Source organism: Ammospiza caudacuta, chromosome 5, assembly GCF_027887145.1.
Source record: "Ammospiza caudacuta isolate bAmmCau1 chromosome 5, bAmmCau1.pri, whole genome shotgun sequence".
NCBI lineage: Eukaryota > Metazoa > Chordata > Aves > Passeriformes > Passerellidae > Ammospiza > Ammospiza caudacuta.
The window spans coordinates 48,507,670-48,533,411 of NC_080597.1; the positions used below are offsets into that span (position 1 = coordinate 48,507,670).

The 25,742-nt window shown below is 38.8% G+C and overlaps 1 protein-coding gene across 2 annotated transcripts in view; it reads left to right on the forward strand.

The window, feature by feature from the left end:
* NELL2 (neural EGFL like 2) overlaps positions 1–25,742 on the forward strand; it is a 135,301-nt gene that overhangs the window by 104,070 nt on the left and 5,489 nt on the right. For both annotated transcript variants that reach the window (XM_058804727.1, XM_058804728.1), the window contains exons 16-18: positions 15,023–15,163; positions 24,092–24,285; positions 25,273–25,449. In XM_058804727.1, the coding sequence (XP_058660710.1) occupies positions 15,023–15,163; positions 24,092–24,285; positions 25,273–25,449 (512 nt within the window). The remainder of the gene's footprint in view (positions 1–15,022; positions 15,164–24,091; positions 24,286–25,272; positions 25,450–25,742) is intronic.

Consider the following 25,742-nt stretch of genomic DNA (forward strand, 5'->3'; position numbering starts at 1 on the left):
GTCATACATTATTACTAACATTTGGCTGAATTAAAGGTGTAACTGAATTTATAGAAAAAAGTGGTGAGTGTGAGATGAGGATGAGATGACTCTCTCTCACCTGAACTCTTATCAGAATAGCCAAAGACAAGGAAAAGATATTATTTGGATCTCTGCATTTTTTTTCCTTTTTCTTTTCCACATATGGAAAACTTCCCCCTTAAGGGATGTTGCTAAAACAAATTATTGCAACATTTGTGGTTCAGTATGCTGAAATATGACCCAGACAAGTGGTTTTGATAAATAATTGTTGTAGATCAGATCTTATCCATATTGTGCTACTTTATATATAAGCTAAATAATCTATATAAGCTAAATAATTAATATGCATAACTATTACTCTTCTCAGCAAATCCAGATTATGTTTTTTCATGTGCACTGACCCTAATAATAACAGACCTCAGGTTATTAAAGGCTGTTTTTACTTCTGTTTCAAAGAAAGCTTGTGAAAATCTTCTAATTATGATTTCCCGGTTATTAGGAAAAATATTTTATTTGTATTGGAAAAGAAGACTTTGTCAAGGTAACCAGAGAGCTTGTTAATTTGGCTGAGTTTGCAAAAATGAAGTGTTTTAGTACTTTTAGCATGACAAGAGAACGGCTTCCATTTAAGCTCTTGATCCCTTGTGTTCAGTTCAAACAACCACCATCATCTTCTGGCCAGTAGGCTCTGAAGGTAAAGCTGTGACACAAATGGTATTTGAAGCCTATAAAGTTTGAACCAAGACTTTAAGAACCAAAATTAGTTTTGGCAGAATTCTTAAGAATTCTTGGCTGCACTGTCTGTAAGCTGTGACAGTATCACAGTCAAAACTTTCTGAGCAGCTCAGGAATCTGCCATTTGCTCGGTTTTAAGTTACTAATAGCAAATTGGGATTTATAACAATAATACCAAGAGGCTGAAATTTGTGGTATAACTATGCAAGGTCCTGCACACGGCTGGAGTAAGATGTGTGCCCTTCATAGTCTTCATAGTGTGTCCTGGGGTAGATGAGTATAACAAGAAAATCTTTGAGCAGAAAGCACATTAGGGTTAATATTTTCACTCTCTGAAATCCTTAAGGGATTGCTGGGGGGTTTAGTGAAGGAACAAACAAAAGAAGGGAGCAAGAGAAGTGGAATAAACATAAAGGGAACACAGGCATGGACTATCCAAAGCAAGAGTTATAGGAAGAAGGGACACTTCCCCTATTTCATTTGTTTTCACAGTCCACTGGACTTGTTTGGAATTTGGTGTCTTGAGTATTCAGGTTCCTGGTTTTGGGCTCCTAAGTTTGAAACTTAGAAGTTAGAGGATACTTTAGTCAGGGAATATTTTATTTGCATTAAGATCTGACTTGAATTCATGGAGCTAAGAGGAAGTTGAGCTACTCTATAGAGTCTGGAAAAAACTTCTGCAAACAAATAGTTCTTAAGCATGATTTGTGGCATAAAACCTTTTAATAGATGCCAGTGTGCCATAGGAATTCATTATGTTCTGAAAGTCAGGCCTTTGGAGTCACTGAAAGTCTTGCATTTCAATGACAGTAATTTTCAAAGTTTGTGAGCTATTATAAGCTTTTCCTTTGGTGCATAAAAAAATAAAAATAAAACCAAACCCAAAAATTGCCCTGGACAGAGCCCAAAGAAACTCAATTGTGCCTTGCAAGTAGTTGAGATCCAGTTTACTACATGTCCAGCTCATTGCTGGACTTAGTTGCCATAGCCTTGGGGAATCACTGCCATCTTTCTTCTTTGAGTACTTCCAAGTGCTCTCCATTTCCTTGGCAAGTCTCCTAGCTTCCTGCCCTGTTGAAATTTGGATATTTGGCATGTTGGGTTCAGAGGTTTCAGCTTTCCAGCCGTAGCTTGAATGTAGATGAAAACGCAGAGATCTCAATGTCCTGTTTAAACAGGCTTAACTTAAACTGTAACAGTAAATATCTAAATGTGTTTTTTATCCTTGGGAGCTGAATCTCTGAAATGGAAACACTTCTGAATTACGCTTCATTTAATAATATCCTCTGTGGTTTCCATTTCAGCAGAAAGAGACAGGGCCCAGCTGCTAAAAATAATGTAATGATTTTGCTGAGGATGTTGAAACATGCTTTATAAATTGCATCTCTGCTACATAAAGTCAATCCTCAGCTTGCACAGGCTGAGTAATGAGTAGTCTGCGTTACAGTCTTGCCCTTCTCAAAGATGGCTATGTTGCATGTCAGCTACTAATTTCAGAAGCTAGAACAGTGTTTGAGCTAGCCTTGGTTTATTGGGGCAATGCACATAACTAGTGTGTTTAGTGTTGCCCATAGGAAAAGCAGGTAGTACAATCATGAGCAAACTTATGGGAAGAATCCTATAACACCAGCTCCTGTGTCTTCTTTAAGCATAGTGGCTAGTTCTAACTTACACTAATATGTCACTATGATAAATTTCCAGGAACCTTAATAATGAATTTTGAATGTATAATTTGTGTTCTGCAGTCATATCACTGAACTACAGTTATGCAATTTGAAATAAGCATCCTCAGGTAGAATTTTTTGGGTGACTTGTGGAGAGGTTAGCAGGATATGGCTGTATGAGGTATTTCCTTACAAAGCCATATAGATGTACCAGTCATCTGAGGGGTAATGTTGCTGTTTTCCTTGTGGTTGTAAATTTTTTTAATGCTTTCAAAATATAAGGTGACTTTTGAAATGTAAACAAGAACTTGTAAGGAGTAGGCTAAAATCAACACAGTAATTTGCACAGTCACTTTACTATACTTTTTGTGTTGCCCAGGGTGAAAACTGTTAAATTTTACCTTCTGAGCCATTGTATGTAGTAGCTACTTAGGCACTGTATGTGCATAAGAGCAATGACTAAATTACAGAACTGGGCTTCCATGAGCTATGAAATCCAATATCTTGGTGGTGCCACCAAGTCCTTTCAGAACTTTGTGACCGTGGTCACAGGGGTTTTCAGGTGAAGGGAGAGACGACAATGTTGACTCCATGTTCGGAAGGCTTAATTTATTATTTTATTACATATATATTACATTATAACTATACTAAAAAGAAATAGAAAGAAAAGGTTTCCTCAGAAGCAAAGGTTTCCTCTTAGCTAAGCTAAGAATAGAATCGAAAAGAATGATAACAAAGATCTATGTCTTGGCAGAGACCGAGAGCAGCTCTGCCATGAGTGGTCACTAAATCAAAACATCCACACGAGACCAATCACGGACCCACCTGTTGCATTCCACAGCAGCAGATAACCATTGTTTACATTTTGTCTCTGAGGCTTCTTAGCTTCTCAGAAGGAAAAATCCTAAAGAAAAGGATGTTTCATAAAAGATGTCTGCGACAGAACTTGGAAATTTTTTTTTTACTTGCCTCAGTTTCAGAGAAATAGTTTCTCAGAACAGTAATTCTAGGCATTTGGACTTCTGCACTGCTTACATGCTTCTGGTTAATGTAGTTTCCTGATGTACTGCATAGAGCACAATATCTGTATCTGCTCCCGACTGGAGATAAATAGGGAGAAATAACCTCACTCACAGAGCGTGACTGTTCCAGGCAGACAGGCCTAATTTGTACTGTCAAATCTCATATTCCTAGAACGTTTCTGAAAAATCTCATTTGGCTGCTCTGGAGCAGAGAGTGCTTTTGGTTCCTGTATTTTTGTTCCCGTAGTCCTCTTGATAAGCCTTACATAAATCATGAGGTTAGGAACCATCATCTTTCCAGCTTCTGTTCTGTTGATAAACTCTACAGTAGCTAACTGTGTTGTACCTTTTTCCCCTTCTTAAATACACTATCCCAGCTTGGCTTGGCCGGTGGCAGGTCCATCTTGGAGGGGGCTGGAGTTGTCTCTGTTGGACATGGGGAAAGCTTCAGACAACTTCTCACAGCAGCCACTGCTGTAGCCTCTCTGCCTTAGAAAACCTGACCATGCAAACTCAACATAGCATTTGTGTTCCCTTTGTCTTGTCTGAAGATTCTCCGTTCATTTGTGTGAAGGGCATAAAGTGGTTAAAGTTTATTCTCCAGCTCAGAATAATTTGGAAGATCATTTGCAGAGAGTACCAGAAACTGCAGCACAGAGTTTCTGCTGAAACGCTTCTCCATAAGATTTTTTTCCTCATGGAAAAGATTAATAAATTTGTAGGTTTTTATTCAGAAATAAGCATAGAAACCTGAGTCTGTGATATTTACAGTTCAACTTTAGAATCAGAAAGGACTGTTGCTCAAAAGAGAATACTGTATATTCCTCAATACTGATAAGAATCTAGCAAATAATAAACTATTGTCAGTTCAGTTGTTATTATAATTAATAATTTCAGCAAACTTCAGCTAACTATGCTCCCGTAAAAGCCAAGTCTTTGTATTTACTATTAAGAGGAAGTTTAAAACAGAAAAAGAAAACATGATTAGCAATCTCAGAAACTGTGTTCAGCTAACCCCTGGAGAATGTGCCTTTCCTGCAAGGAATGCTCTATGTTAACAATGTCCCAAGTGTTAATTAAGGCTACAGAAAGATAGACATGTGCAGCCAATGGATGTGTTGCAAACTTGGCATAAATGGTGTAGATAAGCTGTTTTGTGAGATTCTGAAACTCGTGTTTGTATACAAAACAACTTCCTGCTCTTCCCTTTTTCCAAATATTTTCCTTGAGAATGTATAACAATGTGAAGTTAATTACTGGGTGCTGGTGCTGTATCAGACTAGCATTGCAAGTATCTGTAAAAATCAAACATCCTTAGAGAGCAGAAGAACTGTATGGGGACTGTTATACTTCTACAGAAACATTTGTGGTTTACATTGTGAGATCTGTCTGAAGCAAATAATGCAAGACTTCAATCATAGTATCTCAAAAACATAGAATGGTTGAAATTAGAAGGGACCTTTAAGAGCATCCAGTTCCAGCCCCTCTGCTGTTGGCAGGGACACTTCCCTGTACCAGGTTGCTCAGAGCTCTGTCCAACCTGGCCTTGAACACCTTCAGGAATGGGCATCCACAGCTTCTCTGGGCAACCTCTTCCAGCTGCACCACCCTCATAGTAAATAACTTCTTCCTAACATCTGATTTAGACCTACTCTCAGTTTTCAAGCCATTCCCCTTTGTTCTGTCACTACATGCTCTTTGTAAATAGTCTTGTCCAGTCTTTCCTTTAAGTTCCCTTCAGGTACTGGAAGGCCACAATAGGTTACCCTGAACTCTTCTCTTTTCCTGGCTGAACAATTCAAATTCTCTCAGCCTTTCCTCGTAGGAGAAGTGCTTCATCCCTCTAATGATCTTGTTGGATCTCCTCTGGACTCACCCCAGCAGGTCCATGTCCTCCCTGTGGTGAGTGCCCCATAGCTGGCTGCAGCACTGTGGGTGAGACCTCTCCAGAGTGGAGTAGAGGGGCAGAGGAGGGGCAGAATCACCTCCCTTGACTGTCTGTCATGTCTGTTTTGATGCAGCCAGGATGTGTTTAGCTTTCTGGGCCATGCCCAGCTTTGGCTCTCTGGGTCATGTCCAGCCTCTCCTCCCCCAGCCCCCCCAGCCCCTCTCAGCAGGGCTGCTCTCCATCTGTCCATCCCCAGCCTGTGCTCATACCAGGGTTTGCCCCAACCCAGGTGCAGCACCTGCCCTTGGCCTTGTCAAACCCCATGAGATCCCCATGGCCCCACTGCTCAGGCCTGTCCAGGTCCCTCTGGATGGCATCCTGTGCTCCAGGTGTGTCAACTGCACCGCTCAGCTCCGTGTCACCTGCAAACGTGCTGAGGGTGCACTCGATCCCTGCATCCATGGCATTAATGAAGGCATTGAATAACATGAGCCCCAATATGGAAAATTACTATCAGTGAGTGTCCTTGTGACTTCTGTGCTCTATCTCTACTACCAAATAAAGCAGGTGGGAGAGAAAGGGCAAGGGGTAGATGGTACCCCACTTTCTCCTCATTTTACAGATTTGGGATCACGCCACAAAAGGAAATTTGAATAGGTGACAAAGTTTCCATGAGGACAGTGGCAGGTAATCTCATTTCTTCTCCCCTTGCCCCTCTGTTAAATATGTCAATAGCTGAGAGAAAACATGGTGGGGTTTATAGCATATTGTTTGTCAGTGGGAAGTACAGTCAATTTGTAAAACCTAAAAAAACCCCTTTGACCTTCATGGAGGGCATATTCAAAAATGACTATCTCATTATATAGAAAAAAAAAGGTTTAAAACTTGTCTTTGAGAGTAAACGAATTAGATCTGCAGCAAGCAAAGACGTGAGCCAGGGTTCTGCAGATCAGATACTTTTGCCTGCCTGCAGTGTTTAAAAGAAAGGTCAGTCTCCCTGTTCTCACCTGAATTTTTCTCAGATATGAAAAACAAGCTCAAAAATGGCAGTGAGACTACTTTAGAAGCTTGGAATGTTTACTTGCTTTCTTTTGCTTTGCATTTTTATTTATAACTATTCACAAAGAAAATCTGTGACAGAATTTAAACAAAAACTACCTATATTGAATTTAATGTGCATTCTAGATTTAGGCATGAACCCTGCTTACCTCATCCTTTCAGTTTTATAACTGAAGGTGCCTTGCTGCTTCATCCTTCTGTGTCTTTTTCTCCATATTCCTTGCCTGACACAGTTTCTTGGGTGCATATAATTTCTTTCCTTCCTCAGTGTCAACAGTTTTAAATCACAAAAGATTTTTTCTTTGCTGAAGAGTCACATACTGACACTTACCTTTTTCTCTTTATATCTTTCTTTAGCTTGTTGCAAAACTCCAATCATATATGTAGCAGCTTAAGAAAAAAAATGGGGAGAAAGACACCAGGGAAAAGAGAATACTACAAAAGAGCTCTAAGGAGACAGGATTTTCTTGTTATTTCTAAAAAAATCTAAATGCATCCACTACTTAGCTATTATTTGCTATGGGGAAAAAAGTCCTTTATTAAACATGAAAACTAAAGTTTCAACTACATTCTTAAAATACAGTGGGCTATAAATAGAATGTGAATAGTTCAGCTGGGCAGCGTTATAATAGAATTTTCTTCTGTTATATAAGGGAGATGGGGATGACCTTCATCACTCACTGTAAGCTCTCTCATGAATTATGAGTCATTCAACTATTAGTGGAATTAAAATCTATAACACTGCCAGTCATTGTCCTGTATCCCTATGGAGCTCTTTCTTTTGCTGTCAGCATGAGGATGTCTGTAGTCTGTGTACATATCATGCCAATGATATGTTTATAGCCCAAGCAAAGGAATAGTAGTTTAGTTTTAAGTTGTTTCTACAGCTTTTTCATATTTATATTGAGAATATTTATTGTTTTCTTGATGAGTTGTTGTCAGCTATAGCATGAAAGAATGATGTGTGTGTTTTTTTTCCTTTTTCTGTACTTCAGCACAAAACAATCTCTACATGATTTGACAGTTCAGGAGTAGCAATGCAAATTAGTTGTCTATGGACTGAGAGTCCTGGTAAGAAACCACTGGTAAGAACATGTGTGAAAGAGTTTCTTAAACTTTAGCACACATATACTATGTGCAATAACCTGACCAAAGAGTAGAGGACTGTGGCAGGAGACCAAGCTCAAATCAGGGTGTCAAAAACAATTCCTAGTTCCCCAAGCTGTGTTTGAGTTGCTTTGAGGGCTCTTTTGTTTGTTTTCCATAATTTACCTCTTATGCTTGGGAACTTAATGCTTGGGAATTTACTGCAATTCTTAACAGAGCTGATCTGAAACAACCTTTTACAAGGCTGAGGATATGCTGGTTGCATCAGTCTTTCATGTGTAGACATCCTAACTCATGGTTATGGCTGTCTTGACTCCTCACTTGAGGAAACCCAAGACCTTTTGTCGGTACACTGTGCAGGTGAAGGCTTCCTTCACACCCACTGGAAAAGAGGTAACATTTGGCAAAACTAGTTCTTCTCTTTTCAAGTTAGTTCCCTTTTGCTTAGAACTCAGCAACCTTTCCCCATCTTTAGCAGCTGGCCACTAGTGTGTTTGTTAGTCCTGGTTCTCATGTGCAGATGGAGTGATGTGACTTTCAGATGCTAGTTGGTGTCTGAAACAGGTGTGTCAAGATGTAAAAGTGATTTTGCTATCTTGGAGAAAAGAAGTACTTTTCTTTTTCAAGATAGGGCTAATGAGCAAACAGAAGCATGTTACAGTTGACATGAAATGCTGTACTGAGAATGATGAACTCAGTGAAGGCAAAACCACCTATTTGTCAACAACTACAAATAGAGACCCAATTCCTCTTTACTAGTCTTTCTAATGAGGATTGGCATAATCAGTGTCACACAATAGAGCTGAAAAATAAATTATTTTTATTTTACAGTATTCATGAATGTGCCTAGTTCATGGCCAATTAGGTGCTCTGAATTTCAATTTGTATTTGCTACAAATACACTTCCTTTGATGACACTGGGTGTGCAATGGAAGGCATAGTTTCAATTATTGGTGTGGTCTGTGATTGATCAATTTTTCACAACAAAGAATTGTTAGCAGGGCCACATGGTGAAGCAGTCAGTGGAAAATTCCCTTTGATAACATTTCTATCTAATTTTGGAGCACTGCCACTGCCACACATGAAATACCAACACGATTGAATTTCTTTTTTCCTGGCATTTAGCAGGACCTATGGGGGTGTGCAGAAATCAATGGGGGATCAGGAGTCTGGAAAATTGCATACTTGAAGAATTAATGAACTATAATTCTGTATTACATTCTCAATCACATTTTGCTTCCTTTTCATTAATGTAACTAAATTAGTTTTCCATGGACAGGGTACTTTATAAACTGCAATCATGGTCTTGCTGGGATTAAAATGAAAAAAAAAAGACCTGTTATAATAGTAGCTATTTTTTCATGCAACATGACAGTTGGAAATTTTTAGTGAAGAACATATCATCTGCAGCACTGACTCCACCTGTCAAAGCAATTTTAAGATGACTTAACCAGAAGTTCTGCTAGATCTGGGAGGTGTTGAGATGGAAGCAGTAACTCCAAAGACATTCCAAATATTTTTTTTTCCCCCAAGGTGGGCCTTATTCATTATCGAGGGGAGCAGGGAGAGGAAGTGCCACAGTCTTTACTTTTCTCTGAAGGCTGTATCTGAGATAACTGGTGTTTCTAGTGCTGTGTAGAGAAAGTTCTGCTCATGGAGCTGTGTTATGGTAGGGTAGAATTGTGGGTGACTCCTCTCCCTGCTGTGTCCCACGGACCATCCGTAATCTTGCCCTTTATGATTTAAACTTGTAACTGAATAAAATGTTGGGATGAAATTGTAATTAAAATCAAGAATATTCTATGGTTTAATGACAACTTTGATGTGAGAGCCCATACAGTGAAAAGAATGTCCTAGTACTCAAGATGTGATATCATATCTTTAAAGAGTTCCTCAAACGTGACAAATCAGAGTGAGACTGTAAACAAAAATCAGGTTCTAGGACTGTGATTGACAGAGGGAGAAAGTTATTTTTGAAGTCAGTGTTACAAAAAAAAAAAAAAAGAGTTGATCAAACTTCACAAAATAGATTTAAAAGTAATTCCAAACAACTCAAGTTTTCTGGTATAACTGATATCTTCCTGGATTATGTCAGCATTCTTAGCCACTGTATTCTTGGGGGGTTTATTCCTCTTTATGATATTTATATGCATATGGTATATGAGAATGTAGTGGAATAGAAATCCCAAAATCCTTACTGTTTTGTTTTAGCAGTAAGATAGCTCCAGTATATTGAACTACTCCAGTATACTACTCCAGTATATTGAACTAATCTGTTGTCACATGAAAACCAAAACAAACACTTTTTGGTTCTCAAATGCAAGAGATGGGACTTCAGAATTTGCACCAGAGATGAACCCTTATCAAGGCTAGTCCAGAAAATTGAGTCCTTGATAGCAGATACTTCATGTAGTACAGTGAACTTATATTTAGTCCTATTGAATAAGGCCTTTTCCTCCGTTCATATGTATTTACTAAAATTAGATAACCCAGACATCATCTTAATACTGCTGTATATTCTCTTATCTGAGCATAAATCTGAATAGTTGAAACATGACCTTTTTACATACAAGCCAGACATAATATCCTTGAAATTATATTGACATATGCAAAGGCATATTGGAGTCTGACTGTTCCAAATGTACCCTTGAAAAAAACCCAAATATTGAAGATTTATCTGTTTAAGCAGCTTCCAAGTCTGCTAAAGCACTTATTCAGTGATCTGTGGCTTAAATGATTTTTTCTTTCAGTTGTTTGTTTGCACTTTATTTATACTGTGTATGGGGGTGGGATGTGGATGGCTCAGGAGGTTAGCATTAGGCTGGAAAGGCTGTTGCCATTGAAATGGGATCTCAAATTTAGGCTGAGTCAGGAGTGACTGAACATTTTGGGAGATGTTGGCTGCTCATTAATCTCTGTAGCCATACCCAGTGACAAAACCCAGTTAGCACTGGGACAGATTATGCAATTGGGAATCTCTATTAATTGGCAATCTTAGCTAGGTGCCAGATATTATTCTGTCACAGAAAACCTTCCAGTGTGGAGACAGCTAAGTTCTAAATATACACAGCTTCCAATCTGTGGTGTTGACTTTTTGATGAGCAAGGACTTTGGTTTGTATTGACTTGGATAAAGCAGTTTATGATAGAACATATTTATGGACTGTGTTTTGCTCTGTGTCTCTCTAAGTTTGGGAGTGCAGGCTTTTCTAAAAGGAGGATTTAATGATAAACATTTAAGTCTTGAAGTGAGTAATATACAATGGTAGCAACACCCCTCCCCCATGCCATGGTTCTTTGTGGAGTGCAGCTTGACTACGTTAGAGCTTGGTCCTGTTGCTGGTTGAAAGAGAACTGCTATCTTTCTAATTGGCAATTTTATACCACTTTCAGTCTTCAAAAAGTCCTATTATACAGAAATTCCGTAATAATATGAATCAGGCAGTTAGTTCTCCTTTTCTTCTTTTTGTACCAGTGGATAATTTGCTAATGATCTTTACTCTTCAGGGAGCAGAGTTTTCTCAGTGTTCCCAAGAGAAAAGGGTACAATAGCTGAAACTGTTGGCACAGTTAAGGAAATGAGTGATCCCGAGGTACAAGGAAGGTATGTGGGAGAGCAAATGTCATGTCAAGGGGAGCTAGGCATATACAGCTCTTACTTTCAAAATGCCTTTGATTTTGTGTCTACTTTATTAGAATGAGGCCTCAGCAACAAAAGTTTAAAATTTTGAGTTGAAAAATGGGTAACAAAATATGGAAATAAGAAGGCTGACTGGCATAAGTGAAAATATAAAGCCTTTTGCTAACTTTCTTTTATAGGGTAATATTTCATTTTCCATGCTTTTATAGTACAGCATCAAACAGGATTTCATTATCACTGTTAATATTCCGTATGGCCCACTGATAGACCATAGCCACTGGCCAAGCAAAACTTCAATCAGTTTTTCTTCTCTTGTCAGGTTACACCTCTGACTGAGCAGCTGCAAGATGACTCATCCAAGAAGGTTTCACCATAGGACAGGGGGAAATCATTTCTGTCTGCTTTTCCCATACTAATAAGATAATTTCAGTTGTAGATACTTTTGCAGCACTTCCTGAGCCATGCTATGCCTATTTGAAAACAGAAATCTTTTTATCCAAATGTCAAGAAATTTTTCCATTAAATCAGTGCTTTTGCTTTGTAAGACACATTTCTACTGCCGTTTCCTGTTTAACAGGGTTGCAACAGTCACATTTTGTCCCATTACAGAGCGGGTTTCTATGTGAATTAATAATCAGCATTAGCTGTGAGAATTAAAACAAAGTTCTGTGCATAAAAAACATCTATATTCTGAAACAGACTGGCACATGCTTAAGATGTCTTTTGCCTAAAAATTAGTGGTGAGAAGTGTTTTTTATTTTCTTTCTTTGCTGCAAAATCCTGAAAGGAATGATGGCTTTTTCAGCATGGATGCAGCAATGGTTCCAATGCATGCAGTCTTGAGGAGTAAGACGTTCTTCAAGACCTGCAGTGTGCTTCCATACATGCTTCTGATGAGGCTTTCTTATGTAACTCCACTCCAATTTTGCATGCAGTCCCAAAAAACCCAGAAGAATGTATTTCTTTGTTTATTGACATCAGATAAAGCATTTCATCCCAAGTAATACTTCTTGTGTTATGGATTCATCAGCTAGTTTGCAAATAAAGACAGAGAAGCTGATTTTGTTTTCATTTTACCAATATTGATGTGACATTCACAGCTTGTTTTTCCTGAATAATCAAGGAGTTCATCTGAATGCATTCCACTTGTGAATGTGGTATTGCTCTTACACTTGTGAGGCTTACAGATTCACAAATATTTTTTTCTGAAAAGAGGAGCACAGGCTCCTCTTTCTTTAACTCATATCTGTTGCTTTGACCTAAATAACACTTGTTTCTCCAGCTCGTCACCGATAAATACATTCTGCTTTCCCAAAGAAGTGTATGCCATCCAGTGTCTTAATGCAACGTTATTAAGTAGCCAGTGTGAAGATTAACATCAAATCTTGACAGCAGCTCTTCTCCTTCAGCCACTGAGTGGGCATGCACTGTTGGTTCTCTGGAGTTTGGAGCTTTAGCCAAGCACAGGTTATGTTGTACTGGCCTGGTGATCCCCAGTGTTCAGCAGGGTCACTTCTGTTCTGGCTGGCCAGCTGGCAGCCAGGCAGCACATTCCCCAGTGGTAAGGGAACTTCCAGGCTGCAGTCCTTTCTTCTTTTCTTTTCCTTTTTCTTGAGTTATCTGTGGCTTTCTGAGCAACTAGCAGTAGATAAGACACAGACTGCAAGCCAACCTTTTCTCAGTACTGTAACATAATTTTCATTGATCTTCCTCTGATCTCTCAAACACCTCTGAGGTCCCACTGGCTCCTGGCTGCTCACAAGAAAAAGGCCAGAGTTTATACTGATTTAGAAAGAAACACACTGAGCACCAGAAGATTGTACAGGTTTGGCATTTCTCAGTCCTGCAGTACAACTACTCAGATGATTATCTTGGAATTCATAGTGGAGTTGAATTTTTTTTTAAACCAGTAGAGACTTACGGCTTGATTTGTGGTGCATAAAGCAGCAAAATATACACTTGCTGCAATATTGCAGCAGGAGTATTGGTTGTTTTTATCATCATAAATACTGATAATGTACATCAGGGATGCCTGTTTAGAGATACTGTTGATAGAAAATCAGATTGATTCATCATAGCAAAAATTTCTAATGAGGTATTGTCAAGGATCTGTAAAGCTTTTAAAAACCAATGCACTCATTATACAATTGTACAGCTATTCCAAAGAAATTTTTAAAACAATTATTTAGCGTGTAAATAAAATACCCAGAGTGCATCCCACATACCCCAGTCATGTATAAGAAAAACACAACTCAAACCCAAATGTGGGTGACTGCGCTTTATCTTGTAGTTTATGCAGGTGTTCCCCACACGCTAATATTTTTATCACCTTGAAATGTGGAACAAAGTGGTCTCAATGGATGAGGAAGTTTCAGGGTTTTAAAAAGTTTGTCTTTGAATAGGTTTCACAAAATATTTGGTAAGAGTATGTCCATCTAGCCACACATTATTATTCGCAGAAAAGAGATTCCTTACTTTATTGTAGCTCACAGTTTATTTTCTTAGCCAGTTTACACTTCTTCCTATGAAAATAGCAAATGACATAAAAATGGGAGGTAACAGGGACTGTGGGCAGAATTTTGACATATTTCACATGTATCTCAGTGGTCACATCACACCTCTCCTTCGTATCTGCATCCTAGAGGATGCTAGGTCAACTGCGGGTTGAGTCTTAATTTGTTACTTCATCTCTTCAGTTTTAAAGACTTGGCCTTTGAAGAAAGATGGAATCCTTGCTTTGGCTGGAGTGGCCAGTACACTGAGAGTTTATTCATTGTTCAAACTCATGGTGGAGAGTGATTAGAGCTTTTTGTTTCTGAAGGAAGTTTGCACATGTTGTGCCTCCCTTTGTGTTGGTTCTGTAGGCACCTCTCAGTCAGCTTGATGCTCAGATAGGTATGCTACTTCTGGTATAAAACACAGTGATAAGGCAGTGATCTGATGGGGAAATAGCTCAGTTTTACTCCTGTTTGACTCCATACTCCAGTATTCCCTAACTGTTAACAGCACTCACACTCTGAGACCTATTCTTTAGTACAGCTTACTGTGTACCTGAAGGCATTGGAAGTGAACATGTCACAAAGTTCTCTGCATCTCTGCTAAGTCTGTGAGTACAGGTCTCTAGAATATGCTTTGGTGGATTTTGGGTCTAGTGAGTGCATTAAAAAAAAATCCATTCTATGATAAATTGTTATTGTAAAGTTTAATCAGTGGAAGTTGTTGGTTTAAAAGACACCCTTCCCAAAGCAATTTCCAGGAGAAGGAGAATGTGTTGTGTTTCACCCTCATGATTTAAGCATTTGTTTGGAAACCCAGTTGTTTTCCTTGATGATTAGAGAGGAGCCTGCAGTCGGTTATGTAGAGATTCAGAGGTGCTGGTATAAATCAACAGGAACTCCACTGGATAGGGAAGCCCTTCTAACCTATAATTGGTGTCACCAAAACCATAAGCAAGGACTGGAGTAAATATTTAATGTTTTTATATACCCCTGGAAAAAAAAAATCTGTTTTATCAGGCAGCCTGCACTACACAAAGGTTTAATATCTTATTATATGAACTGGGACCTAATTATTTTCTTCATATTAGGGGCAGTTTAAACAGATGTCAGATTACCTGTCATGTTTTGTGACAAAATGGGTTGCTACTATGTCGGCAGTAAATTGGGATAAGCAGTACCTCTGCTGCTGTTAGGCCCAAAATCATTAGCCGAGTATTTTTATGGAAAAAATTCAAAACTTCATTGCCATTAATTCTGCAAATTCAAGTGTCAGTAATGAAAATAATTCTGTGAAACCTAGAAACACCAGGCATATCATTCTTTCCTTGAATGAATACAGCAGTTTTCTCTGTGTGAATTTTGCTCTGTTTTGTTGTTGTTAATAAACAGACATTGATGAGTGCTCGGATGGCTTTGTTCAGTGCGACAGCCGTGCTAACTGCATTAACCTGCCCGGCTGGTACCACTGCGAGTGCAGAGATGGCTACCATGACAATGGGATGTTTTCACCAAGTGGAGAATCCTGTGAAGGTCAGTGTCCAAAAAAGGTGGGGTACTCTTATGGTTCACATGAAAATGTACAGAAAATGTCTAGTGTTTCAGATTGTACTGGTCAAGCATTGTCTTGAAAACTGCAGTGAAATTTAAACCTTGACCCAAAAGAATTGCAATCTAAATAAGCATCATCATCAAAGGCAAAAGAATAAAAGTATGAATATTCCTAGAATGTGGAGCAATAGTGGAGCATTTCTGTGTTTTGCTAACATAATATGTAAAGTCAGGCATGGTGATTGAAATGCAATTTCTCTGGCCCTACATCTGCTTCTGTGCTTGTCCCTTGCATAAGTGATTTCCCGTGGGCTGGTAGCATGCACTGTAATCTGTCACTCCACAGTAATCTGTTTGTATGTCAGATTCTTTGTGCATAGGAAAAGGGCCTCAATCCAGACCTCATTTCTTCCACTTTGTTTTCCTCGTACACTGAAATAGTTCTTGATAAAAATATTTCCCGCTGCAGAAAATGATTATGCGTCCCTGAGACTCTTACCTATACCTTGGACATACTGTGGTGTTTCTCCTGTGTGATGGCTAACTGCTTCTAGAAGGCAGCACTTTGCAGACCTGCTTTACAGACTAGGGAGCTCAGTGGGCATAGGGCTGGCACAAGGTGTAGGGGACAAGAGAGTGACAAGAGGAACAAGGAGATGGAAAGGTTTTCTGTCTTCATGAATGACGTTACAGGGAACAGCAGATTAATAAGAACAGAATTACTTTCAGATGCAGATCTGTTAGTATGGAATGTTATTTATTAAGATATCTTAATCTTAATAACATAATGTTATTCATTAAGACATCTTAAGATATTTCATGCTGCTGCTCTTAAATAACAGAGCAAGCCAGTCTTTTTGCCATGCACTTCTCAGGGCAAAATTATCACCCTTACTCCCTTCTTTCTCTGAGTGCTGAAATATTCAGTGCTCACAGCGTAAGCTTTCTTATTGCTGTTTAAACACACATTGGTGGGCTGCATTGGTCCCAAAGGGAAGCAATTGAATTAATTTCTCTAACGCAGACACACAGACAGTTCTCCAGGAGTGAGAATGACCTTTCTGGTGTACCCATCATCAATACTTTATTTCAACACATTTTCATCACAGCTGAAAGCCTGTATTCCCAGGAGGAATCAGCAATTTAAGGCAACCACTGCTTTCATAAGTTGAGCTTTCTTTGTCAAGAGCTAACTAAATGTCAGTGTTAGCTGGCCAGGAGTTAGGACAGGAAGGTGCAAAGAATAAGTTGTGATCCCTCTGATTATAATATTGCACTTCTGTCACTCGTGGCACAGGAAATAAATAGTCCAGCCAGGCATTTATGGAAATATTCTCAATATCCCAAGTTTTATCTTCAGTGTCAGTATAACACTTACCTGGTGGGTTGAAGATAGTGGTTTGGCACATGCTATCTCAAGAGAGATCCACGATACAAAGTGGCTGTGTTACAATGTGTTCAAATAAGAATCAATTAAGCAGCAAATTCTAAACAAATGAAAAGCCGAGGGAGAAGATATGTGGGGATTGCTACATGTGTACAGAAGCTGCACTTATTAGTCTGTTTTGACCTTTTCTACAAAGAGCCAGCAGCTCTTTATTAAACGTACACAGAGGATAACAAGTAATTAGAATTAAATCACAGATGCCAGAAAACTATCTTCATTGACAACCCTAGTGACTAACAGTGGAACATTTTCAGTTTGATTGATTGCAGCTCCAAACATTTGGGATCCTTAGCAACTCGAGGTCACAGAATTACAGAATGTCTTGGATTGGAAGGTACCTTAAAGATCTCCCCCCTGGGCAGGGACACATCTCCCTAGACCAGGTTGCTCCAGCCTGGCTTTAATGGGAAGGAAGGTTAGATATTTGATTAGTTTTACCACATCATTTTTTATTGGATTGGAGCTTGTGACATGTTGTCTCAGATAAAAATAAAACCAGAAGGGGCATGAAGAGACAACCTAAAATCCATTGCAGTGTGGGAAGTTGAACTTGCAGTAGCACAACACCGTAGTGCAGAAGCAATTGTCTTCTCTGCTGTCAGATCTTTCCCCTGTAAGAGATTTCCCTACTGGGTTTATAGACAAAAGAAAATGGATTGCTTTTGATAGTTCTTCAGTAACCCCTAGTTAGATGTGATTAGATTGAGCTGGTGGTGGATGGTCTTTCAGACAGTCACTTTAATGGGGCAGCAGCTTCCAGGCTATACTAATCTCTAATTTCAAATCACAGTTCTCCAATTCTCACCTTCAACTCTATCCAGGACCAGCATCCTCTGAAACTTTCTATCTTGTGTAAGTGCTTCAGCTTGCAGAGCTGTAGAAGGAACGGTGCAAACTACTGCAAAGTAGTGTTTTATATAGAGTGCATAATAGGCTTATCTTGATTCATCTTTTGTAAGTTTTAGAGTTGCCTTGAAGTAAGTTCCTTCTTCTAGAGGAAAAAACCTTTAAAAGCCAAGGAAGCTTTTCCTTCTTGATTGTTCTACATCATCTTCCTTGAAACTGAGTCTCTGTGTCCCCTGCACATGTGCTGAAATACTGCACAAAGCATTTCAGTGATCAGTGTAATCAGTTCTTTGTTTCCTTCAGCAGGGACTCCAATTTTAAAAATCCATGTGGAAGCACCTCTGTTAAAATCACAGATGCACAGGAGCATTTCCTTAAAAACCTTATTTTAACAAAATTCCAATGCTGCACCTATCCCTTTTAGGACATCATACTAAATATTCCTACCTAGAGCTGGGCTCCTTGGTAGCACTAGACTTTGTCCATGCTTGATAATAAAATAATAGTTACTGAATTGCCTATTTTACACGTCTATTGGCCTTGGCTACTGCTGCTTCTTTGGCACACTGAGAATATTGAATATTTTGACTAATGTACTTGAGTGCAAAAATTCATGATCCCATTTTATTGTACCTGCAGGCAATGGAAGACCTAGAGATCTCTTTGCTAATAGTTTTGATTCACATTATACCCCCAGGTAGACCTATGGTGTCTATAAAAATTACTGAGAGAAATTATGAGAAATGCAGCTGTAGGGCTTCAACCTCTTAGCAGCACTTGCTGTTTTTCCCTTTGAAATAAAATTATGTTATGCCTTGTTATATTTCCAGAAAAGTGAATATCAGCCTTGAGTTTGTTTGGCTTTGCAAAGTCTTAAATTTTATATATGTAAATATAGCACTCAGTATGGTATATTAACTTGTATCTTCCTCTTTGCCCCTGACAGCTTTTCTTTATAGTTTCTTTAAACAGTCTTACTGCTACTGAAGGTTGTCTCTTATGTACCATTTCATAAAGAAAGCTGGGCTAAGGGAGTAGATATTGCATCCTCAGGCTTCATTGCAGTAAAAAAACTAGAACAACTGAGGGCAAAATCCTAAAATAAGAAAGTTCAGGCTCCATTAATGTTTGCCCTGCAGTTCTATGTAACATCCTTATTCCTTTGAATTTGTCCTTTGCAATGCCTAAAAGCTTCCATAATCAGTTGAAGAGGGAGGCTATATTGGTTTGTACCAGAATAGTGCTGGCTATGCCTCAGCAGTTGTTGGACGTTTGGCACACATCCACATCCAAAGAAAGCTCACCTAATTAAGGCAGCCCCTTAGGACTTACCAAGAGTATCTGTCAGGTACCAGCTGTTGTTAGTATAGAATGTGAGATCAATGTACCTTCACTCTCAGCAGGTACTACATTCTTTAAATGAGACAGATGCAAATGAAAGGTTTGGATAGATCAATCCAGAATGTCCAATTCATAAAAGAATCTTTTTTTGCTTGTAAGGGTTTATCCATATGTGAACTCACATTTGGGTTTTCTGTTCTGAAGTATCTTATGGGTTTTTTCTGCCATCCTGTTCCAGAATTAGAATCACTTACTTCTCTGGGTGACAGAGCAGCCAGCCTGACAGCACAGAGGCTCAGGCTCCACTTGAAGTCTGTTTTCAACAATCCAGGATAATGAGGGATGGAGGCATATTGCAAGCCTCAGTATGCTCCCCAGCCTTACTGACTGAGCAAGTCCAAAATGGTAACTCTAGCATCTATGTCTCTGGAGCTGGAAGGCAGAGGAATTGCTGGCTGTTGGGATGTCTCAATTTATCTCACACCGCATCTGGTATTTTAACTAGTACATGAGATTTTTTGAAGTTAAAACCACTGTCAGTTTGGAGTCCTACACTTAGGCTTATCAGAAGCTTTGTTTTTGACAGCAATTAAGTGAAACAGGAAATAAAAAATCATTACTCTTCAGCAGGAAACCTTGCTAGCACTCACAAAGCTCCATCAAAATCCTTTTGCTTTTATTCATGATTGTTAAAGGTCAGCAAATAAAGTGACTTCTTTTTTCCATTTATCCCAAATAGAGCTATAGGCATTAAGGCTTCAGTATTAGATTTGTGAACCCAACTTAAGCAGCACCAAACAGAAGGTAGATATGGAGACACATTAGTATTTCAATATTCTGGAGTGTGGGAAGAAAACAAAATTTCCAGATTTTCTCATCTTTTATAAAAGGACTGATAGAACAGAAACTTGACCGCTATATTTTATAAGACAGCAATTTGAACACATTTACTGTAGAAGGAAATGACATTTCTGTCAAGCTGATGTTACCAACATCTGAAGTCTCAGCTCTTCATCTTCCACATCTGGTATGCACTCTCAGAGGTGGCTTACATGAACTCAGAAATAAATTATTCACAATTTACTTGCTCTTTGAAGAATGATTACACCAGTCAATAGATCTACTCAGGACAGAAAAGAACAGAAATAGAGCTTTCTGCTCAGACGAGGTTGGGTTCCCTAGCAAATGCACTGCTTCCTTTTTTGCCTTAAGCAAAAGGTACTCAGGTATCCTGGTACTTTCACCTTGCTGAGCTAATGCTATTCCTCAGAGCAAAGGTAACTGAGCAACTTGAGTGGCTTCAGAGCAAAGGAGCTGTCCACCCTCCTGAGGCATCTCTTCCAGTATTTCTCAGTGATACAAATGTTCCCCTTTTCTTTAAAAAGTAAGTCTAACCAATATCAGAATGATGAGACATTCTGAATCAGAGGCTGCTTGCTGCTCAGGGCCAAATGAAATGGTGCTTTGTTCATCTGTGTTTCTTTGACTACCTCTTCCAAGAAACAGGGAATCTCTTAAGTACAGCCTTGGGTCACAACCTGGAGCAATTGAAATTCCCATTTTTATGGAGTTTTCTATGTCTGCAGTCTCACAAATACTGCAGAAGGAGTTTAGTCATTCTAACTACTGTCACCATATTGTATGGCTTTAGTCTGGTATTTTTCCTGTGTAGGCAGTAAATTATTTGTAATAGAATTAACTCCTGGTTTTCTGTAACATGTATCACTACTTCTTCTCCCATGATATGCCTTTGTTATTGCAACATTAGGTTGTAAGAGATGATGTAAGAAAAGAAAATCCTTAAAAATGAGACAGATGAAAGCTGCTGTAATTTTTCATGTAGGTTTGATAAATAAGAACTGATTCTCAGTTTAGCACTAGATAACTAGTTACATTTCATTTCTGTCGGGTTTTTTTATTGAGGCAAACCTCCAAGTCTTTTGAGACATAATGTTCTAATGTCCTAACATTCAAGCTGCTTGGTTCTTAAGCAGTGTGTTGTAAATAGCCTGAAGTGAACTATTTGTTCTTGAGTGGTTTGTGGGGGACTCTTTTGGGGATTTTTTGTTTTAGTTTCTTTTGGGAAGAGGCTGGAGGTTGTTTGATTGTGTGTTTTGTTAACAGCATGGAAGAAGTCACAAAATGGCTTTGTGGCTCGATAGAGTGTAATATGCAATCTGTAATCTTACCATCTTCCCTTTTCAAACACAAAAGATGCAGCACCCAGTGTCCCTTGTCCATAGCTGGTAATGGCTGTAAGCACAATTTCAGTAACATGATTCACCATCTGTTAAAAGTCTAAAATAAAAAAACTGAACAAAGTTTTGCTTTGGTATGGATGATTTGTGTGCAAGTTCTTTGCTGATAATGCCTGAAGTTTGATGTGGATGAATAATGCAGATGAGAGTTTCATGCATGAAAAGTTGGTGTTTCTCTTGCTGCATCATAAACACACTGCTGTTTCTGATTAGGTTAGAATCAAAATGTAAATAGCTCCTGCTGTGACTAGGGATATTTAAATTGTCCTATCCAGAACATTTATTTTCATAAATAAAACAACTGAAAAAAACAAGATTGGGAATTTTCAGAAGTTCTCAATGCCAGATAAGCTCGGCTCAATACCAGAGTCAATGATGAAACCTCCATTATTTTCACTTACTGTGACTGTGTTGAAAAATAAATCTCAGAAGCCTTTTTCTCTTGGGAAAATTGTGAAATAGACTTGTGTATGAGTGCCGAAAGCAGAGTCAGTGTTTATAGGATTACCATTTGTTGTTTAAAGGAAAGCTTTCTTGTTTACATGACAGCTGAACTTTGTCCAGTTACCTCATTAAGTATGTTTGCCTTCTGTTAAGTAGATAGGTTGCTGAGAAGTGACGTTATTAATTTATGACAGCTCTGTGAAAATTATGTACAAAAGACTGTCCTAAACAAATGAATACAAGTTTTGGAAAGTAATTTATCAAAAATTACTTTGATAATAAAGATAATCTTGCTGTTAATCCGAATCATTACATTTAAATGAATTTGTGTCTGTTCTTGTTATTGCATGGCTTAAGAACAGCTATACCTTAATTTTAAATTGCCAGGTTATATTACTTTCTGGCTGGATTTAAGAGAAAATATAGGAAGGAAAGAGTAGCTCTTCCATCCCTGCTCTGGCAGGGATGCCCATTCCATGCCCAAACTGGCATCACTCAAACCATTCCTGTTCGCTACTTTTCTAAAATCCTTCAAGCTGAGAGTCTGGACAGCCTCTGCAGGGCCACTGTTCCACTGGTTATGTGTCCTGACTGTTGGGGTGGGTTTCCTGTCTGATGTGCCAGTGATGTTTCAGACACACTGACTTAGGTTCATGGTCCCAGTTATCTCCTGCCCTGTTACAGCAGTGACTGCCTCCAGATGCCTCAGAAGGCAGGGAGGTAGAAGATGGAGAGATCTCAGATTATTTGCCTCTTCTGGATTATCTGTTACATAAATAAGTGTACCATGGGCCCTAACGCATGAAATGTATCCAAAAATCACAATCTCTCCAAAAATCTCTTAGCACTGAAAATTGAATATTCTGGCTGGCTTTATACACTTTTGCCTATGCAATTGGTTTTTTTGCCCCCTAGGATTCTGTAGCAGTGAGTGTCAGAGTTTGTTTAAGCATTTTATGAAAAGTTATTTGCGTTTATCAGGCATAAATTTGTTGTCTTTCACTTTCATTCACTGTCCCTTATCTAGTGTGTTAGCCAGTATGGAAAGAAAAGCTCTCAACATGTCTTCTTCTTTGGAGTATTCTTTTTTTTTTTTTTTTTTTTTGTTATATCTCTTCTTGCTCGTGTTCTTTTAGAGATGAGCAATCCATGAGCAATCCATGAGCAATCCATGTCTTTTTAATGATATTGCCCCCAATCTTCCCATAAGCCCTAGTAATTTTGCAATTCTTTTTAAGATTATGCCACTGTTACTGCACAAAGTATTTGAAGGAAACCTACTATGCTGCTAGTTTGTACAATGGAGTTCTAATAATTTCCCCGCTGTTTTTCATCCCAATTCATATTCATGTTAGCAACTTGAATAACTTTTTTGGTTTCTTGACCATAGCCACGCCTAGAATTAAAATGGTAATTGAATTATTATGCTTTAAACTGAGTGTGCTTGAGGTCGATTGGAGATTTCATTTCCATTGTTGAACCCAAAGCTGAGTGTTTTGTTTTTTAGGGTTTTATGCTGGTGGTGAAAGATGCATGCATGACCATATTGCTTATTTTATCTCACTCCTCTGGTGGACATTTAATTATAACATCACTAATTTTAATGAACTTTTATCAAGAACTTGGACTATACTGCTGAGAAATTGTGTTTAGAGTTGAACTCAATATCTCAATATTTACAATCACTGTAGTTCTAGCCTTTACTCTTATTCTGTTTTCCACTTTTTTTGCATATATCCATTTACTTCATGCCCCTTTGAAGCTTCTTTCTATGATCATTTTTCTCCATTTAAACAGCTATAAAAGCTAAATAAAGACTATTTGAGTAGAAGGCAGTGTGTGCTGCTAGCTTGCCTTTGCAAAATAGTTGTGTGTACGTTGATGAAGTAGGCCTTTAAAGTACTTTTTAATTCTTCGAGAAATATTTGTTTTGAGGTAATTTATTTTTATTCACTGGAAACATGATTTTTTTCTTTATTTTCTATTCTAGGCAGAAGGGCTATAGCTGTCACTGCAACTTGAATATTTAAAATATTCTAGTTTTTACATTCTAATCAATGATGAAATTTAAAGCATGGTGTGCTGACTTAAATGAGCTTGCAGGTCAGACATCACCTTTCACATTAAATTCTCATCAAGTGAACTCCAATGTTCTAGACAGAGCCAGGAAAAGGCTTTAAGAACATGCTTCTGAAGCTGTTCTTGTTTCACATAACATGTCTCATGTATGGTTGCCACAAACTAAGGCTTTTTAGGCAGCTAAGAATTATTATTTCTCTTATGTTTCTTGTGGTTTCTTCATTCTATCTACTGTACTCGATAGCATTGACATTTGCTATACTTAAAAATATGTATAGCAAAACTCAAAATATCAGGTTAAAACATGATCCGAAAGAGCTGATGTGACTCATAAAAAATTTTTTGTTAGTTTTTAAGTTCTCCCCATTCTGGTGAACTACAAATTAATTTTCAGGTGAAGGTCTTAATGGCTAAGAATCATTTGTATTGACTGCCACAAGGAAGCTTTTGTTAGTTGGGTGTGGTCTGAGAGCATTCCCTGGCATGTTTTTGCAGACATCGATGAGTGTGGGACCGGAAGGCACAGCTGTGCCAATGACACTGTGTGCTTTAACTTGGACGGCGGCTATGACTGTCGCTGTCCCCATGGCAAGAACTGCACAGGAGACTGTATCCATGAAGGCAAAATCAAGCACAATGGCCAGATTTGGGTGCTGGAGAATGACAGATGCTCTGTCTGCTCGTGCCAGGTCAGTACAAATGCAAGTAGCTGCTTCTGCAAAGTGCTGGTAGGGATGAAGGGCAGAGCACCAGGATCCCAGTGAAATTCCTGTTTCAGCTGCCTTCTCAGGTGCATGTGTGGAGCTACAGAAATGAAATCATGTATTACACAGGGTTTTGGAGATAGTTTCTCTCTCCAACCTGCATGAGCAAAACATTCATTGGAAGTTTATTATGTGGTACTGGGAGAAGGATGACAGTGCTGTTTTGTTAGCAGAGATGCCACCTGTGTTCTCTGGGTGGGAGTAGCAGCATTTTCATGCAAATAAACTGTCTAGACACCTATTGGGCTGGAGTCTGATGCCAGTATCTCAAGCAGATGACTATAAATAGAAGTAGGTTCTGTGTCTGCAGGATAATTCAGCTAACTTCCTCAAATGTTTGCTGTGGGAAGTTTGGTCCCAAGCTAAGTGCTGATGGAGAATAAAGGGCCAAAACACTGCTGACAGTATCCTGAGCATTTCAGCAGCTCGGCTTTAGCATACATGGTCTCGTTTCCAATCACCTATCATCTTCCTGTGTGAATAATTATGGAGCGGAGGGGTTGATCTTCCTTGACACCCTCCAATCTGGTATTCTATGTAACCGTGATATTCTACGAAGTTTAAAGGAAGATTCATCAAGCATCTCTATGAGAATTACAAACTTAGTGCAATCCATTGAAGTCTAACCCTTGGGGAAGATGTCCTTGGGTTTCACCACCTCAGGGGAGCACTGCCTGGAGATTGTTTGAATGAAGGATGTGAGTAAGACAACAGGGGAATTTTACGGTTGTTAGTGAGCATGTATGGGGATTTCTGGCTTGGTTTGAATTGTATTTTGGCAAAGATACTGTCTAGTGGAAAACTTGTGAGCTGTTAATGGCTTAGAATCATGGTAAAATACAAAATTTTGGCTGGAGTTTAGCTAGTTGTGCAAATTTCTGCCATCACTGTGTGTGTCTCTTCTAAAACCAGAATGGATACGTGATGTGCCGGCGAATGGTCTGCGACTGCCAAAATCCCACCGTTGACCTCTTCTGCTGTCCTGAGTGTGACCCAAGGCTCAGCAGTCAATGTTTACATCAGAGTGGGGAGTTTTCCTATAACAGTGGTGATTCCTGGATACAGAACTGTCAGCAGTGCCGCTGTCTGGTAAGGTCCCTGATTACAGCTGCACAGACAGGAGGGAAAGTGATATGAGATATTCTGATCTGTGAATAGTTTCATTTTCATGCATTAACATCCACTTAATTTTCCCTGAAGTGCATGTATAATTAAAATGTGCTTTTCCTGGATTTTTGTCAGTATTTTCTGTTTTTGTCAAAAATGTGCTTTGACACAATAGACATAATATAAATTACTTAATCATGAAGGTGCTTTCAGCATAGTGGAGGTCATTTGGATATGGCACCTACGCAGCAACACTCATGCTCCTTATTCAGGGA